The sequence below is a fragment of the Nerophis ophidion genome, linkage group LG03, assembly GCF_033978795.1.
Source record: "Nerophis ophidion isolate RoL-2023_Sa linkage group LG03, RoL_Noph_v1.0, whole genome shotgun sequence".
Classification (NCBI taxonomy): Eukaryota; Metazoa; Chordata; class Actinopteri; order Syngnathiformes; family Syngnathidae; genus Nerophis; species Nerophis ophidion.
This window is the reverse complement of record NC_084613.1, coordinates 24,000,480-24,019,358: the sequence shown is the minus strand read 5'-3', so window position 1 is coordinate 24,019,358 and position 18,879 is coordinate 24,000,480. Positions and strand designations below refer to the sequence as shown.

The window sequence follows — 18,879 nt, the reverse complement described above, 5'->3', positions numbered from 1 at the left end:
ATGCTAATCTTCATAACACGCATCATCATACATTCGTTGATACAAAACAGCCTCATAAAACCATGATAATCTTCATAACACACATCATCATACATTCGTTATGATACCGAACAGCCTCATAAAAACCATGATAATCTTCATAACGCACTTCATCACACATTCGTTATGATACCAAACAGCCTCATAAAAACCATGATAATCTTCATAACACGCATCATCATACGGCCACCCTCAGTGTTATGATACCAAACAGCCTCATAAAAACCATGATAATCTTCATAACACGCATCATTATACATTCGTTGTACCAAACAGCATCATAAAAAACATGATAATCTTCATATCACGCATTATCATGCATTCCTTATGATACCAAACAGCCTCATAACAACCATGATAATCTTCATAACACACGTCATCACACATTCCTTATGATACCAAACAGCCTCATAAAAACCATGATAATCCTCATAACACACACAACCGAAATGTATGATGAACAAGACTCCTCTGAACACACATAAGCCCAAAACAAACCTCATTAGACTCATCTGAATAACACACATTCTCAAACACACAGTCCATGATGACACTCACACACATGCACCATACACGTTATCATACACACATGAGGATAATTCTAAGATACATTCTCATAAATCTCAGGATCACACTCATTGCAATACATATATCCTCATGACAAATCTCACTTACGGAGCATATGCTCATAATGTACATACACTTCATGATTATTTTCAACACACATAGACATGACACACACACATTGTGATAGTTCTCATAACACAACTGACGATCTTCATAAAAATTGTTCTCATCAACAGAACATGTGCTCATGATGCACACCCTCATGAACAGAACATGATAATTTTCAGAACTCACTTCCTTATAATCTTCATATAAAACAACCTCATCCACACACGTCATGATAAACTTCATAGCACATCTGCCTGCACACAACAAAATAATATTCATACCACATTATGATAATTATCATAACACACAGCCTGATCATCTTCAAAACACTTGCTCTACCTATAACAAACCTTGCATGATTGTCATGCACACATTATGAAAACATACATCCTCATACTACAACCTGATGATCTTCCTATTCTCATGATTCTCACATAATATCATATCATTTAACGCACGTCCCGAATCAACATCCTCATGCTTATATAGAATAGAATAGAATAGAATAGAGTTTTATTGTCATTATTGCAATGAACAGGTTCAAAGAACAACGAAATTGGAGCAGCTCCTCCTAAGGTGCATATACAATATGGTAGTATAAATTTAAAAAAAAAAAAATAAATAAATAAATAAAAAAATAAATAAATAAATAAAAAATAAATAAATTAAAAAAAAAGATAGAGATGACAGATGTATCTATGTATACATACATAAAACATTATTTCACATTGTAGTCCAAAAAAATAGAAAAACATTTAAACATTACACATGAGGACATGATGGACATATGGACACTCAGTGCCTGTTTAGTGCTACTATGGCTCTTGGGTAAAAGCTATTTTTTAGTCTATTGGTGCTCGCTTTATGTCATGATTATCTTCATAACACACATCCTTAATAAGCATCCTTATTATCCTCATCAAACAACCTCATTGACATATCATGATCAAACTTTTAGGATCCATCGTCCGAGCAAATGCTTATAATGTGAATTCTCATGCTCATAAAACACATCGGCTTGCCTATAATACACAACCTCATAAAGCCCATCCTCATAACACATATAACATATGCTCAAGTCATGCACATATCATACCACATCCCCATAATCCTCGTACAAAAGAACATGATTTCCTACAACATGTAAGATCATAGACCTGGCATAATAGATCTCATAACACCAATTATCATGACATATGCTTATAATGCATCCTCATGCACACATCATAACACACATCCTTACAATCCTCATGCCAAACTACCTGCCTGCTCACACTAAACTAAATCAAACACATGTCATGATAAATCTCATCAGACATATTATCATGACAGATTCTCAAAGCTCATGCGTGTGCACACATCCTAACATCCATTCTTATGATTCTCATGCCAAACAACCTTAATGCCCACAATACACAAAACTGTAGACACGATAAACCTTGTGACGTGTTTATCATGACACATGATTATAATGCACACCCTCACCCACACGTCCTATAATTCTTATGCCAAACACCCTGCATGCACAAGAATAAAAAGATTAAAAAGATGGCATGATAAACTAATGAACCTTATTATCATGATTTATGCTCATAAAGCACATTATTATGCACACACCCTAACACACATTCGTATAATCCTCACGTCTAACCAAACAGTTTCCTACAATACACAAGATCATGGACATGTCATGATAAACCTCATGAAACATATTCTCACGACGTATGCTCATAATGCACCTCATCATGCTAAACAACCTGCATGCCCGTAGTACACAAGATCATAGACATGATGAATCTCATCAGACCTATTATCATGACATATGCTCATTAAGCACATTCATATGCACATATCCTTATAATTCTCATGCCAAACAACCTGCATTCCCACATTACCCAAATTATAACGATGATAAACCTTATGAACTGTTTATAAAGACAGTGTCATTTTAAGTCATAATGCACCTACCCATCCACATGTCCTTATCATTCTCATGCCAAACACCCTGGCATGATAAACCTTATGAAACCAATGTTCAAAACATTTGCTTATAATGCACATCCTCATTCACACATCCTTATAAATCTCATGCCAAATAATATTCTTGCCCACAATATACAACATCATAGACATGTCATGATAAACCTCATGAAAACTAATATGACATATGCTCAAAATGCACATCCTTATATTTATCATGCCAAACAACATGCATTCCCACATTAAACACAATTACATATATGATAAACCTCATGAACTGTTCATCTGTTATCATGTTAGACCTGCTCGACATCCATTGCTTTCCTCCTCTCTAAGGTTCTCATAGTCATCATTGTCACCGACGTCCCACTGGGTCATTATTGTCACCGATGTCCCACTGGGTGTGAGTTTTCCTTGCCCTTATGTGGGCCTACCGAGGATGTCGTGGTGGTCCGTGCAGCCCTTTGAGACACTAGTGATTTAGGGCTATATAAGTAAACATTGATTGATTGATGATTGATCTATCATGACATACGATCATAATGCCCATCATCATCCACATGTCCTTATAATTCTTATGCCAAACAACCTGCATATCCACAATACACAGGATAATAGAGATGGCATGATAAATCTCATGAAATCTATTATCCTGACATATGCTCATAATGTATCGTCATGCACACATCATTATACACATATTTGTAAGTCTGCGTGCCCACAGTTTAAAAGATAACCATGTCATAATATACCTCATATGAACTATTATCATGAAATGCTTATGCTGCATCCACAGGCCACCGTCATAAGACACATCCCTAAAATTATCATAGTTATCATGCCAGATAGCCCCATAAAACCTTGCCTCTCGTACACAATCTCATAGACATGTCATGATAAACCTCGTAAGACCTATTATCATAACATATACTCACACAACACACATCTTTATAATCTTCATGTCAGGATGGACCTCCTCATAAGACCCATCTGCATTCTTATAATATACAACCTCAGACACGCCATGATAGACCTCATTGCACTGATTATCATAACATATGCTCACAACGCACCTGTCATAACACACATCTTTATAATCTTCATGTCAAGATGAACCCCCTCATAAGACCCAACTGCATTCTCATAGTATACATTGTCAGACACATCATGATAAACCTCATATGACCGATTATCATAACATATGCTCATAATGCACCCGTCATAACACACATCTTTATAACCCTCATGTCAGGATGGACCCCTTCATAATCAATCAATCAATCAATGTTTATTTATACAGCCCTAAATCACAAGTGTCTCAAAGGGCTGCACAAACCACAACGACATCCATGGTACAGAGCCCACATACGGGCAAGGAAAAACTCACCCCAGTGGGACGTCGGTGACAGTGACTATGAGAAACCTTGGAGAGGACCGCATATGTGGGCAACCCCATCTAGGGGAGACTGAAAGCAATGGATGTCGAGCGGGTCTAACATGATATTGTGAAAGTCCAGTCCATATTGGATCCAACATAACGGTGAGAGTTCAGTCTATTGTGGATCCAATATTAGCGAGAGTCCAAGCGGAGGCGGATCAGCAGCGCAAAGATGTCCCCAACCGATACACAGGCGAGCGGTCCATCCTGGGTCCCGACTCTGGACAGCCAGTACTTCATCCATGGCCACTGGACAGAAAAAAAAAAGAAACGGCAGATCAACTGGTCCAAAAAGGGGGTCTATTTAAAGGCCTACTGAAACCCACCACGCAGTCTGATAGTTTATATATCAATAATGAAATATTAACATTGCAACACATGTCAATACGGCCTTTTTAGTTTACTAAATTGCAATTTTAAATTTCCCGGGAGTTTTTTCTTGAAAACGTCGCGTAATGATGATGTGTACGCTTGACGTCACGGGCTGTTAGGAAATATGAGCGATGCGCACAAACACAGCTAAAAGTCGTCTGCTTTAACCGCATAATTACACAGTATTTTGGAGATCTGTGTTGCTGAATCCTTTGCAATTTGTTCAATTAATATTGGAGAAGTCAAAGTAGAAATAATGAAGTTGGGAAGCTTTAGCCTTTAGCCACAAAAACACACGGTGATTCCTTGTTTAAAATTCACGGAGGTGAAACTTTACTATGGATCAAAGCGAACATGGATCCCAACCGAATGCCAACCAGCAGGTTTCGGCGAGAAAATTGTGGTATAACGTTGCTTCTTACCGGATTTTAGCTGAGCTTGTGCCGCCCATACAGCTGCCGTCGACTTCCCTGAGACACTGCGCGTCAACACCCGGCCGTGGACGTACACTTCCGACTATCAGGTACTGTTAAACTCACTAAAACATAGCAACACAATAGAAAGATAAGGGATTTCCCAGAATTATCCTAGTAAATGTGTCTAAAAACATCGGAATCAGTCCCAATGCAATCGAGTTTTTTTTTTCGTTCTAGTCCGTCGCTATCAATATCCTCAAACACGAATCTTTCATCCTCGCTCAAATAAATGGGGAAATTGTCGTTTTCTCGGTCCGAATAGCTGTTTTTGTTGGAGGCTCCCATTATAAACAATGTGAATATGTGAGGAGCCCTCAACATGTGACGTCATCGTCTGCGACTTCTGGTAGAAGCAGGGCTTTTCTCTTAGCACCGAAAGTTGCAAACTTTATCGTGGGTGTTATCTACTAAATCCTTTAAGCAAAAATATGGCAATATCGCGAAATGATCAAGTATGACACATAGAATGGACCTGCTATCCCCGTTTAAATAAGAAAATCTCATTTCAGTAGGCCTTTAAAGGCTAGAGTATACAAATGAGTTTTAAGATGAGACTTAAATGCTTCTACTGAGGTAGCATCTTGAACTGTTACCGGGAGGGCATTCCAGAGTACTGGAGCCCGAATAGAAAACGCTCTATAGCCCGCAGACTTTTTTTGGGCTCTGGGAATCACTAATAAGCCGCAGTCCTTTGAACGCAGATTTCTTGCCGGGACATATGGTACAATACAATCGGCAAGATAGGCTGGAGCTAGACTGTGTAGTATTTCATACGTAAGTAGTAAAACCTTAAAGTCACATCTTAAGTCCACAGGAAGCCAGTGCAGGTGAGCAAGTATAGTTATATACATAGGTATGTATGTAGATAGGTATAAAATGGTAGATACAGTATAGGCGTAATAGGATCAAACTTTCTTGTTCTTGTCAAAAGTCTAGCAGCCGCATTTTGTACCAACTGTAATATTTTAATGCTAGACATGGGGAAACCCAAAAATAATACGTTACAGTAATCGAGACGAGACGTAACAAACGCATGGATAATGATCTCAGTGTCGCTAGTGGACAAAATGGAGCGAATTTTAGCGATATAACGGAGATGAAAGATAGACGTTTTCAATCAATCAATGTTTATTTATATAGCCCCAAATCACAAATGTCTCAAAGGACTGCACAAATCATTACGACTACAACATCCTCGGAAGAACCCACAAAAGGCAAGGAAAACTCACACCCAGTGGGCAGGGAGAATTCACATCCAGTGGGACGCCAGTGACAATGCTGACTATGAGAAACCTTGGAGAGGACCTCAGATGTTTTAGTGACACTCTTAATGTGTGACTCAAACGAGAGAGTTGGGTCGAAGATAATACCCAGATTCTTTACCGAGTCACCTTGTTTAATTATGTTAACGTGTATTATTAAATAGAAGTCGGTGTCTAGCAGGACCGATAATCAGCATTTCCGTTTTCTTGGCGTTGAGTTGCAAAAAGGTAGCGCACATCCATGGTTTAAGACCAATCTGCATTCTTATCATATACAACCTCATAAGAACGATTATCATGACATATGTTAAAAATGCGCATCCATATCCTCATAATTTTTATGCCAAACAACATGCATGCCCACAATATACAATATCATAGGCAGGTCATGATAAACCTCATGAAAACTATCATGACAATTGCATATATTGCACATCCTTATAATTGTCATGCTAAACAACATTCATGCCCACATTATACAAGATCATAGGCATCTCATGATAAACCTCATGAAAACCTTCATGACATATGCTCATATGGCTTCACGGTGGCAGAGGGGTTAGTGCGTCTGACTCACAATACGAAGGTCCTGCAGTCCTGGGTTCAAATCCAGTTCAAAATCCAGGCTCGGGATCTTTCTGTGTGGAGTTTGCATGTTCTCCCCGTGAATGCGTGGGTTCCCTCCGGGTACTCCGGCTTCCTCCCACTTCCAAAGACATGCACCTGGGGATAGGTTGATTGGCAACACTAAGTTGGCCCTAGTGTGTGAATGTGAGTGTGAATGTTGTCTGTCTATCTGTGTTGGCCCTGCGATGAGGTGGCGACTTGTCCAGGGTGTACCCCGCCTTCCGCCCGATTGTAGCTGAGATAGGCGCCAGCGCCCCCCGCGACCCCAAACGGGAATAAGCGGCAGAAAATGGATGGAAAATGGATGCTCATAATGCACATATTTAAACAATGGATGTCCGCTAACTTTTTGCAACTCAACGCCAAAAAAAACGGAAATGCTGATGATCGGTCCTGCTAGACACCGACCTCTATATAATAATACAACTTTAACATTTGACAACCAAACAATTAAACAAGGCCACTCGGTAAAGAATCTGGGAAATAGCTTCGACCCAACTTTCTCGGTTGAGTCACACATTAAAAGCATTACTGAAACAGCCTTCTTTCATCCCCATAATATCGCTAAAATTCACTCCATTTTGTCCACTAGCGACGCTGAGATCATTATCCATGCGTTTGTTACGTCTCGTCTCGATTACTGTAACGTATTATTTTCAGGTCTCCCCATGTCTAGTATTAAAAGATTACAGTTAGTACAAAATGCGGCTGCTAGACTTTTGACTAGAACAAGAAAGTTTGATCATATTACGCCTGTACTGGCTCACCTGCACTGGCTTCCTGTGCAATTAAGATGTGACTTCAAGGTTTTAATACTTACGTATAAAATACTACACGGTCTAGCTCCATCCTATCTTGCCGATTGTATTGTACCATATGTCCCGGCAAGAAATCTGCGTTCAAAAGACTCCGGCTTATTAGTGATTCCTAAAGCCCAAAAAAAGTCTGCGGGCTATAAAGCGTTTTCTGTTCAGGCTCCAGTACTCTGGAATGCCCTCCCGGTAACAGTTCGAAATGCTACCTCAGTAGAAGCATTTAAGTCACACCTTAAAACTCATTTGTATACTCTAGCCTTTAAATAGACCTCCTTTTTAGGCCAGTTGATCTGCCGCTTTTTTTCTTTTCCTTTTGTCCTCTGTCCCCCCCTCCCTTGCGGAGGGGGTCTGGTCCGATGGCTATGGATGAAGTACTGGCTGTCCAGAGTCGGGACCCAGGATGGTCCGCTCGCCTGTGTATCGGTTGGGGACATCTCTACGTTGCTGATCCGACTCCGCGTGGGATGGTTTCTCGTGGACAGGACTCTCGCTGCTGTCTTGGATCCGCTTTGAACTGAACTCTCACGGCTGTGTGGGATCCACTATGGATTGAACTTTCACAGTATCATGTTAGACCCGCTCGACATCCATTGCTTTCGGTCCCCTAGGGAGGGGGGGTTGCCCACACTTGTGGTCCTCTGCAAGGTTCTCATAGTCATCATTCTCACCGACGTCCCACTGGGTGTGAGTTTTCCTTGCCCTTATGTGGGTTCTTCCGAGGATGTCGTAGTCGTAGTGGTTTGTGCAGTCCTTTGAGACATTTGTGATTTAGGGCTATATAAATAAACATTGATTGATTGATTGATTGATTTATGATTATCACGCCCACTATATACAATATTATGGCATGTCATGATGAACCTCATGAAAACTGTCATGACATATGCTCATAATGCACATCCTATTAATGCTCATGCCAAAAAACATGCAAGCCCACAATATACAAGATCATAGGCATGTCATGATAAACCTCATTAAACCTATCATGACATGTACTCATAATGCACATCCTAACAATGCTCGTGCCAAACAACATTCATGCCCTCAACATACAAGATCATAGGCATGTCATGATAAACCTCAAGAAAACTATCATGACTTTTGCTCATAATGCCTGTTTTTGGCAACCCGTATGCCAAAAACACATGATCATAAGGATGCCATGATGACTAATATACAGTACAACCTTTGACACGTCATGATAAACCTCACAAGACCAATTATCATTAACAAATGCTCATAATGAAGCACACATCCTCGTGTTTCTCATGCCAAACAACCTCATAAGACACACCTGCATGTTTACAATACACAGCCTCATGATAAACCTCATACACACACCCTTGTCACTCTTTCCCGCTCATCTCCTCCCCCCTCAGGCGTGAACGCCATGCTGAGGAAGGTAGCGGTGGCGGCGGCCTCCAGTCCTCACGTGGAGATCCGGCAGGACGGCGAGCAGTTCTACATCAAGACCTCCACCAGCGTGCGGACCACAGAGATCAACTTCCACATCGGGGAGGAGTTTGACGAGGAGACGGTGGACGGGCGAAAGTGCAAGGTAGCTACACTAATAAATGAGTGAATTATATTTATATAGCGCTTTTCTCTAGTGACTCAACGTGCTTTTACATAATATCTAAGTTACATTTCTTTAAACTAGTGTGGGTGGCACTGGGAGCAGGTGGGTAAAGTGTCTTATCCAAGGACACAACAGCAGTGACTTGGATGGCAGAAGCGGGGATCGAACCTGGAACCCTCAAGTTGCTGGCACGGCCACTTTACCAACCGAGCTATGCCGACCCACTCCAGTCTCCTTCATTTTTTTTTATTTGTTGCACGACGATGAGAAAAGGAAAATGTTTGGTATCACCCTCACGTCTGTGCAGCGGGATTAAGAGCAACCTAGTACTCGAGATGGATGAGAAATTCTCTTCAGAAGGTCTGCCCGCCCCGAGGGTAGATTGTGATGAGCTCCTCGACTCTTTTTTTTTTTTTGCTTTCCATTAATCAACCAAACGCATGAGGCATTTAAAGTGGCTGCATGCAGGTTCCCTTACTATACAGTACTCGTGAAAGCAGAGCTATGATTCTTGTGGGTAACAATTCCATTCAGCATCGATTCTTGATTGAAAACCATTCAAACTCAATACTTTTTTAATTAACATTGGGTGCCAGTTCTATGATTATCGTAATTACATTCCTCCATAAAATAGGTACACAGCTCTGATGATGTTTTATATTGCTTCTTTATATTTAATAAAATTATCCTGAAACTTTTAATAAAGTCAATAATAAAGTACCCAACACTTCTATTTTCTAAAGTAAATCTGTACAGCAAATATAGACATCTTGTCAAGTTGGGACTGTGATTGTTTTTGCTTCCTCGATGCAGAGATGATGTGGGACGAGTCAGGCATGAATGTGAGTACATATTTATTAATTACAAAAACACTAAAAAGGCAAACAAAGGACACGCTCAGTGGCGGCTGTTAATCTATACTAAAACTTCAACAAAAACAGCACAATGGCATGGCGATCTATAAATAAACAAAAGATGCTAACTACGATACTCAATAAACCAAAAACTTGCACTTTAGGCGAAAAATACACAGATCTTACGTGGCGGGGGCCAAAGGGTTAGCAGCGTGGCAAGGCGTGAAAGTTTGTACGAAAAATGCAGGCATAAGGCAGAATGCAAAGTACCCTGAACGATGAACAGAAAGCAAGTGACATAAATAATGGCCGTGGTAACTAGAAACAGGTGTGAGAGGCTGATGTTTGGGCCGTGACTAGGGGAACCAGGTGGAAACTAATGAGTAGCTATGGTGACCAAGAAAACAAGGAAGTGCAAACGCAAAAAGAGTCCAGAAAACAAAACAAAACATGATCAAACATAAAACTAGATTAACAGGCATGACACATCTAGAGCAGTGGTTCTCAAATGGGGGTACGCGTACCCCTGGGGGTACTTGACGGTGTGCCAAGGGGTACGTGAGATTTTTAAGAAATATTCTAAAAATAGCAACAATTCAAAAATCCTTTATAAATATATTTATTGAATAATACTTCACCAAAATATAAATGTAAGTTCATAATATGTGAAAAGAAAGGCAACAATGCAATATTCAGTGTTGACTGATTGATTTTTTGTGGACATGTTTCATAAATATTGATGTTAAAGATTTCTTTTTTTGTGAAGAAATGTTTAGAATGAAGTTCATGAATCCAGATGGATCTCTATTACAATCCCCAAAGAGGGCACTTTAAATTGATGATTACTTCCATGTGTAGAAATCTTTATTTATAATTGAATCACTTGTTTATTTTTCAACACGTTTTTAGTGTTTTTTATATCTTTTTTTCCAAATAGTTCAAGAAAGACCACTACAAATGAGCAATATTTTGCACTGTTATACAATTTAATAAATCAGAAACTGATGACATAGTGCTGTATTTTACTTCTTTATCTCTTTTTTTCAACCAAAAATGCTTTGCTCTGATTAGGGGGTACTTGAATTAAAAAAAATGTTCACAGGGAGTACATCACTGAAAAAAGGTTGACAACCACTGACTTAGAACATGTTCCCCATACTAAAGTGTTACCAAAAACATAGAACTTTGTCTTGAATTTGAAAAATATATTTTTTAATTCTTCACTAAAGAATGCACATATGAAACTGGTGGGGTTCGGTACCTCCAACATGGTTAAGAACCACTGCTATAGTGATAAGGTTAAGATTAATCAAATAATTAAAAACATTTAATCCAATAGTATTTTGATAAGAAAAGTTTGGACACACCTTCTCATTCAATGCATTTTCTTTATTCTCATGACTATTTACATTATAGATTGTCACTGAAGGCATGAAAACTATGAATGAACACATGTGGAGTTATGTACTTAACATGAAAAAAAGGTGAAATAACTGAAAACATGTTTTATATTCTAGTTTCTTCAAAATAACCACCCTTTGCTCTCATTACTTTTTCGCACACTCTTGGCATTCTCTCGATGAGCTTCAAGAGGTAGTCCCCTGAAATGGTTCTCACTTCCCAGGTAAGTTTGTGGCTCACCGGGAGAATGCCAAGTGTCCAAAGCAGTAATCAGAGCTAAGGGTGGCTAGTTTGAAGAAATTAGAATATAAACTATGTTTTCATGAGGTGGCGACTTGTCCAGGGTGTATCCCACCTTCCACCTAATTGTAGCTGAGATAGGCACCAGCGCCTCCCGCGACCCCAAAGGGAATAAGCGGTAGATAATGGATGGATGGATGGACTACGTTTTCAGTTATTTCACCTTTTTTTGTTAAGTACGTAGCACCAAATGTGTTCATTAATTTTGATGCCTTCAGTGACAAGGCATCGAATGAGAAACTGTGTCCTAACTTTGGCCTGGACTGTAAATCAAAAATTTGCCGAAGTGGTTGGACAGGGCACAAATTGTGGAAAAGCAACAAAAAAAAAAGAAGGAAAAATCAATGTTTGTTATTTTTAAATGCCTACTGACACCTACTACTACCGACCACGCAGTCTGATAGTTTATACATCAATGATGAAATATTAACATTGCAACACATGCCAATACGGCCTTTTCAGTTTACTAAATTGCAATTTTAAATTTCCCGCGAGTTTCTTGTTGAAAACGTCGTGGAATGATGACGCGTACGCGTGACATCACGACTGTCAGGAAATATTAGCGCCGCACCACTAGTGGCTAAAAGTCATCTGCTTTAATCGCATAATTACACAGTATTCTGGAAATCTGTGTTGCTGAAACTTTTGCAATTTGTTTATTTAATAATGGAGACTATAAAGAAAAATGCTGTTGGTGGAAAGCGGTGTATTGCAGCTGTCTTTAGCACCGAGACACAGCCGGTGTTTCTTTGTTTGTTGTGAAGCGGAGCGGTCAAGCGAACATGTTTTCTCTACGTCAACCAGCATGTTTTTGGATGGGAAAATTGTGATATATATATTACCGGAAACATTATTGGATTATTCGTCGTCCTGCAGCAGCTGTCAAAAAAGGCAGCTGTGCGCTTGGCTCCTCGGCTTCTCAGTGAGACACTGCGTGTCCACCGCAGCCATCTGACCTCGAGGTATGTCTTTACAATCTCACTAAAACACTATTAAAACAATAAGCAGATAAGGGATCTTCCAGAATTATCCTAGTAAATGTGTCTAATTACATCTGAAACGCTCACACTGCCGCCGCTTTTTTTTTTTTTTCTTTTTCTAGTCCTTTGCTATCAATGTCCTAATTCACAAATCTTTCATCCTCACTCAAATTAATGGGGAAATTGTCGCTTTCTCGGTCAGAATTGCTCTTACTGCTGGTGGCTCCCATTATAAACAATGTGAATATGTGAGGAGTCCTGCAACTCGTGACGTCACGCGCACATACTTCCGGTAAAGGCAGTTTTTTTTTATTAGCGACCAAAAGTTGCAAACTTTGTCATCGATGTTCTCTACTAAATCCTTTCAGCAAAAATATGGCAATATCGCGAAATTATCAGGTATGACACAGAGAATGGACCTGCTATCCCTGTTTGAATAAGAAAATCTCATTTCAGAAGGCCTTTAAAATTGATTATGACGAATAAGAATCGCGATTAATCTGAAATATTTTAACACCCCTAAAAAAATACACTGTTTTACATGCTGAGAAAACATATTACATAACACAAATCGTTAAAATGTTACGTACATTAGAAGGTGGACAGGAAAAAAAGTAGCTCTGATTGACCACATGATCATTAAACACAGCTGCGACAAAACCAATGTTGTGACAGTATTAGGACCCGCGCTTTCAGGAGGAGAGAGTCCACCCTGATTCTTTCATTCGAATGCTGTCTGAACAATAATAATAATAATAACAATCATATTAACGGATTAGATTTTATATCGCTTTGCTATTATTAGATAATCAAAATGCTCACAGAGAAGTGGGAACCCATCAATCATTCACACCTGGTGGTGGTAAGCTACATTTGTAGCCACATGATGCCCTAGGGTAGACTGACGGAAGCATGCCTGCTAGTTTGCGCCTACGGCCCCTCTGACCACCACCTATCATTCATTCATTATTCATTCACCAGTGTGAGCGGCACCGGGGGCACGGGTGAAGTGACCTGCCCAAGGACACAACGGCAGCAATTTAGGTGTCAAGAGCTGGGGAGCGAACCTGCAACCCTCAGGTTTCTGGCACTGAAGCTCTACCCACTACGCCATACCATAAACCAGGGGTCACCAACACGGTGCCTGCGGGTATGCCTGTAAGGACCAGATGAGTCGCCCGCTGGCCTGTTCTAAAAATAGCTCAAATAGCAGCACCTACCAGTGAGCTGCCTCTATTTTTTACATTTCATTTATTTACTAGCAAGCTGGTCTCGCTTTGCTTTACATTTTTAATTCTAAGAGAGACAAAACTCAAATAGAATTTGAAAATCCAAGAAAATATTTTAAAGACTTGGTCTTCACTTGTTTAAATAAATTCATGTATTTTTTTACTTTGCTTTTTATAACTTTAAGAAAGACAATTTTAGAGAAAAAATACAACCTTAAAAATGATTTTAGGATTGTTAAACACATATACCTTTTTACCTTTTAAATTCCTTCCTCTTCTTTCCTGACAATTTAAATCTCCCCAAAAAAGCTGCTCTGAGAAGATGGATTGTATAAAGTGCCAAGCGGCGATGGACGACTGTAACTGTCAGACAGAGCTTGTATATTTTGGGCATGCAAAACATGTTAATATTCAGGCTAACAGATACTACACATTGGTATTTTTAGTGTCTTTAGTCATTTTAAAGCTTGGAAGAAACAAGGACCAAAGCATTTTTGAATATACTTTATGAAAATATCCCCCCCCCCCCCAAAAAATGCTTTGAGAAGATGGGTTGTATAAAGGGACGACGGTAACTGTCAGACAGAGCTTGTATATTAAGGACATGCAAAACATGTTCTTTCTCAGGCTAACAGATATTACACATTAGTATTTTTAGTCTATTTAGCCATTTTAAAGTTTGGAAGAAACAAGGACCAAAGCATTCTTGAACATACTTTATGAAAAAATCCCCCCCAAAAAGCTGCTCTGAGAAGATGGGTTGTATAAAGCGCCATGCGGCGAGGGACGACTGTAACTGTCAGACAGATCTTGTACATTGTGGGCATGCAAAACATGTTATTTCTCAGGCTAACAGATACTACACATTGGTATTTTTAGTGTCTTTAGTCATTTTAAAGCTTGGAAGAAACAAGGACCAAAGCATTTTGGAATATACTTTATGAAAATATCCCCCCACAAAAAATGCTTTGAGAAGATGGGTTGTATATAGGGACGACGGTAACTGTCAGACAGAGCTTGTATATTAAGGACATGCAAAACATGTTATTTCTCAGGCTAACAGATATTACACATTAGTATTTTTAGTCTATTTAGCCATTTTAAAGTTTGGAAGAAACAAGGACCAAAGCATTCTTGAACATACTTTATGAAAAAATCCCCCCCAAAAAGCTGCTCTAAGAAGATGGGATGTATAAAGCGCCATGCGGCGAGGGATGACTGTAACTGTCCGACAGATCTTGTACATTGTGGGGATGCAAAACATGTTATTTCTCAGGCTAACAGATACTACACTTTGGTATTTTTAGTCTATTTAGTCATTTTAAAGTTTGGAAGAAACAAATACCAAAGCATTTTTGAATATACTTTATGAAAATATCCCCGCCCTAAAAAATGCTTTCAGAAGATGGGTTGTATAAAGGGACGACGGTAACTATCAGACAGAGCTTGTATATTGTGGGCATGCAAAACATGTTATTTCTCAGGCTAACAGATACTACACATTGGTATTTTTAGTCTCTTTAGTCATTTTAAAGCTTGGAAGAAACAAGGACCAATTCCTAAAACTGTCCAAGAAACTGGAGATATGTATTTACCTTCTACAAAAAATTTACGTGCTAACAACAGCCCAAATCGTTCGCCATCCTGCTTTTTGGGGGTATGGAAGGGCAGACGTGACCTATTTCGGGGACAGGCTTCCTTGCTGGGCGCCCTGCGGCATGCTGGGTAGCAGGCCGGCACTCAAGCCGCGTGATGTCTTTTTGCAACGCATCACGGCGTGGTGTCGTTTGGGTGCGAGCAGCCGTCTGCACGGAACTATATTTGAGATTTAAAGCCATGAACACATTATGGTGAAAAAAATATTGCACTTTTTGTTGTTTGCAGCTCCATGGGCACGGCAGGAACCCATTAAATAAAAAAAAAGAAAAGTAATTGAATTTGAGACATTCCTCTTCCAGTCAGGTGGGATTATGTCTCACTCCTTCAAGGAACTCTACAAGCAGAAGTGAACATTTTCATTTGTCAAGATGGTTATCTTATATCAGAGGTGTACAACTTGTTTTCATTGAGGGCCATATTGCAGTTTTTAGGGCCACTTGTAAATACAGTGGGGCAAAAAAGTATTTAGTCAGCCACTGATTGTGCAAGTTCTCCCGCTTAAAATGATGACAGAGGTCTGTAAGTTTCATCATAGGTACACTTCAACTGGGAGAGACAGAATGTGAAAAAAAATCCAGGAATTCACATTGTAGGAATTTTAAAGAATTGATTTGTAAATTATGGTGGAAAATAAGTATTTGGCCAACCATTCAAAGCTCTCACTGATGGAGGGAGGTTTTGGCTCAAAATCTCACGATACATGGCCCCAGTCATTCTTCCCTTAACACGGATCAATTGTCCTGTCCCCTTAGCAGAAAAACAGCCCCAAAGCATGATGTTTCCACCCCCATGCTTCACAGTAGGTGTGGTGTTCTTGGGATGCAACTCAGTATTTTTTTCCTCCAAACACGACGAGTTGAGTTTATACCAAAATGGATACATGGATGATACAGCAGAGGATTGGGATAATGTCATGTGGTCAGATGAAACCAAAATAGAACTTTTTGGTATAAACTCAACTTGTCGTGTTTGGAGGAAGAAGAATACTGCGTTGCATCCCAAGAACACCATACCTACTGTGAAGCATGGGGGTGGAAACATCATGCTTTGGGGCTGTTTTTCTGCTAAGGGGACAGGACGATTGATCCGTATTAAGGAAAGAATGAATGGGGCCATGTATCGTGAGATTTTGAGCCAAAAACTCCTTCCATCAGTGAGAACTTTGAATGCTTGACCAAATACTTATTTTCCACCATAATTTACAAATAAATTCTTTGAAATTCCTACAATATGAATTCCTGGATTTTTTTTCACATTCTGTCTCTCACAGTTGAAGTGTACCTATGATGAAAATTACAGACCTCTGTCATCATTTTAAGTGGGAGAACTTGCACAATCGGTGGCTGACTAAATACTTTTTTGCTCCACTGTATATGATTAAAAAAAAAAAAAGGTATAAAGATTCGGCCCATGCTGTGATGAGGTAGCAACTTGTCCAGGATGTACACAGTCTTCTGCCCGAATGCAGTTTAGATAGGCTCCAGCACCCCCACAACCCCAAAAGGGACAAGCGGTAGAAAATGGATGGATGGATTTGGCCCACGATATAGCATTTGATCATTCACTTTTTTTTACGTTCGCTTAAAAACCCCAAAACAGATTTTAGTGTAAAAAAACTCACTTAGTTGCCTGAATTTTATCGTAAGAGTTGCAGTGTTTTTTTTAAGGGCATATTACTGTAAATGGAATGAAAAAACAGTACCAATCTTTTTTTTTTAACAGTAAAATCTAGAGTTGTTGATTTCACAGTGTATTACTGTAAACACAAACAGTACCAAAGTTGTTTTTTTGAAAAAACAAAAAACAAAAAAAAACTGCAAGCCCAGTTGCCAGAATTTTACTATTGTCATTTTTAAAGTGCACAGTTTGATCATAAGTCAAGGTGATATTGAAGAACTAATTTGTTCTCATTTTTAATATAATATTTTTTTGCATTATTAGGTCACATTAAAAGTTAAAACATATGTACAATACAGGCCAAAAGTTTGGACACACCTTCTCATTCATAGTGTTTTCTTAATTTTCATGACTATTTACATTGTAGATTGTCACTGAAGGCATCAAAACTATGAATGAACACGTGGAGTTATGTACTTAACAAAAAAATGTGAATTAACTGCCAACATGTTTTATATTCTAGTTTCTTCAAAATAGCCACCCTTTGCTATGATTACTTCTTTGCACACTCTTGGCATTCTCTCGATGGGCTTCAAGATGGTAGACACCTGAAAGGGTTTTGCCCTTCATAGGTGTGCTTGAAGCTCATCAAGAGAATGCCAAGAGTGTGCAAAGAAGTAATCATAGCAAAGGGTGGCTATTTTGAAGGAAATAGAATATAAAACATGTTTTCAGTTACAAGCGGTAGAAAATGGATGGGGTGAATGGGCATTCATTTTCTGTAAAAACACTAAAAAAACTGTCAGCTCAGTCGCCAGAATTTTCTGATAAAAAAAAAAATGGAAATGTTTTTCAATTTACTGTAATGCACTGTAAAAACAACGGCCGTAGATTTACAGTTAAAAACAGGTAGCTCAGTCACCAGATTTTGACAGTAGAAAAAATTAAAATGTTCAATTTACAGTAATCCGTTAAAAAAACGACTGGATTTTAAAGAAAAAAACTGGCAGCTCAGTTGGCAAAATTTTAACCTAAAAATAACAGTGGTAGCGTTTTTGTTATTTATTCAGTGATTCATTGTAAAAACGACGATAGTAGAGTTTACGCAAAAAAAAAAACCTGTCAGCTCAGTTGATATAATTTTACTGTAAAATCAAAAGTGGTACCATTTTTCAATTGACATTAATTTTCTGTAAAACAATAGATCCCTTAAAAACTGTCAGCTCAGTCGCCAAAATTTTACTGATAAAAAAAACAAGACAGTGGTATCGTTTTTCATTTTACAGTAATTAGCGGTAAAATTAATGAGAGTAGATTTTAAGATTAAAAAAATTGGCAGCTCAGTTGCCAAAGTTTTACTGCAAAAATAAGAGTGGTACGTTTTTTTTTAATTCACAATAATTCACTTAAGAAACAATGACAGTATATGTCCGCTCAGTTGTCGGAATCTTACCATAATAATGAAAGTGGTAGAGTTTTTCAATTTCCAGTAATGCAATGTAAAAACAACGACTGTAGATTTACAGTTTTTAACTAGCAGCTCAGTTGCCAGAATTTCACTTTAAAAACAAAACAA

At 38.9% G+C, this 18,879-nt stretch overlaps 1 protein-coding gene across 1 annotated transcript in view; it reads left to right on the top strand.

Annotated features, from left to right (window-relative positions):
* Positions 1–18,879, top strand: part of crabp1a (cellular retinoic acid binding protein 1a) — a 37,216-nt gene that overhangs the window by 11,845 nt on the left and 6,492 nt on the right. The window contains exon 2 of the mRNA XM_061893700.1: positions 9,064–9,242. Within this exon, the coding sequence (XP_061749684.1) occupies positions 9,064–9,242 (179 nt within the window). The remainder of the gene's footprint in view (positions 1–9,063; positions 9,243–18,879) is intronic.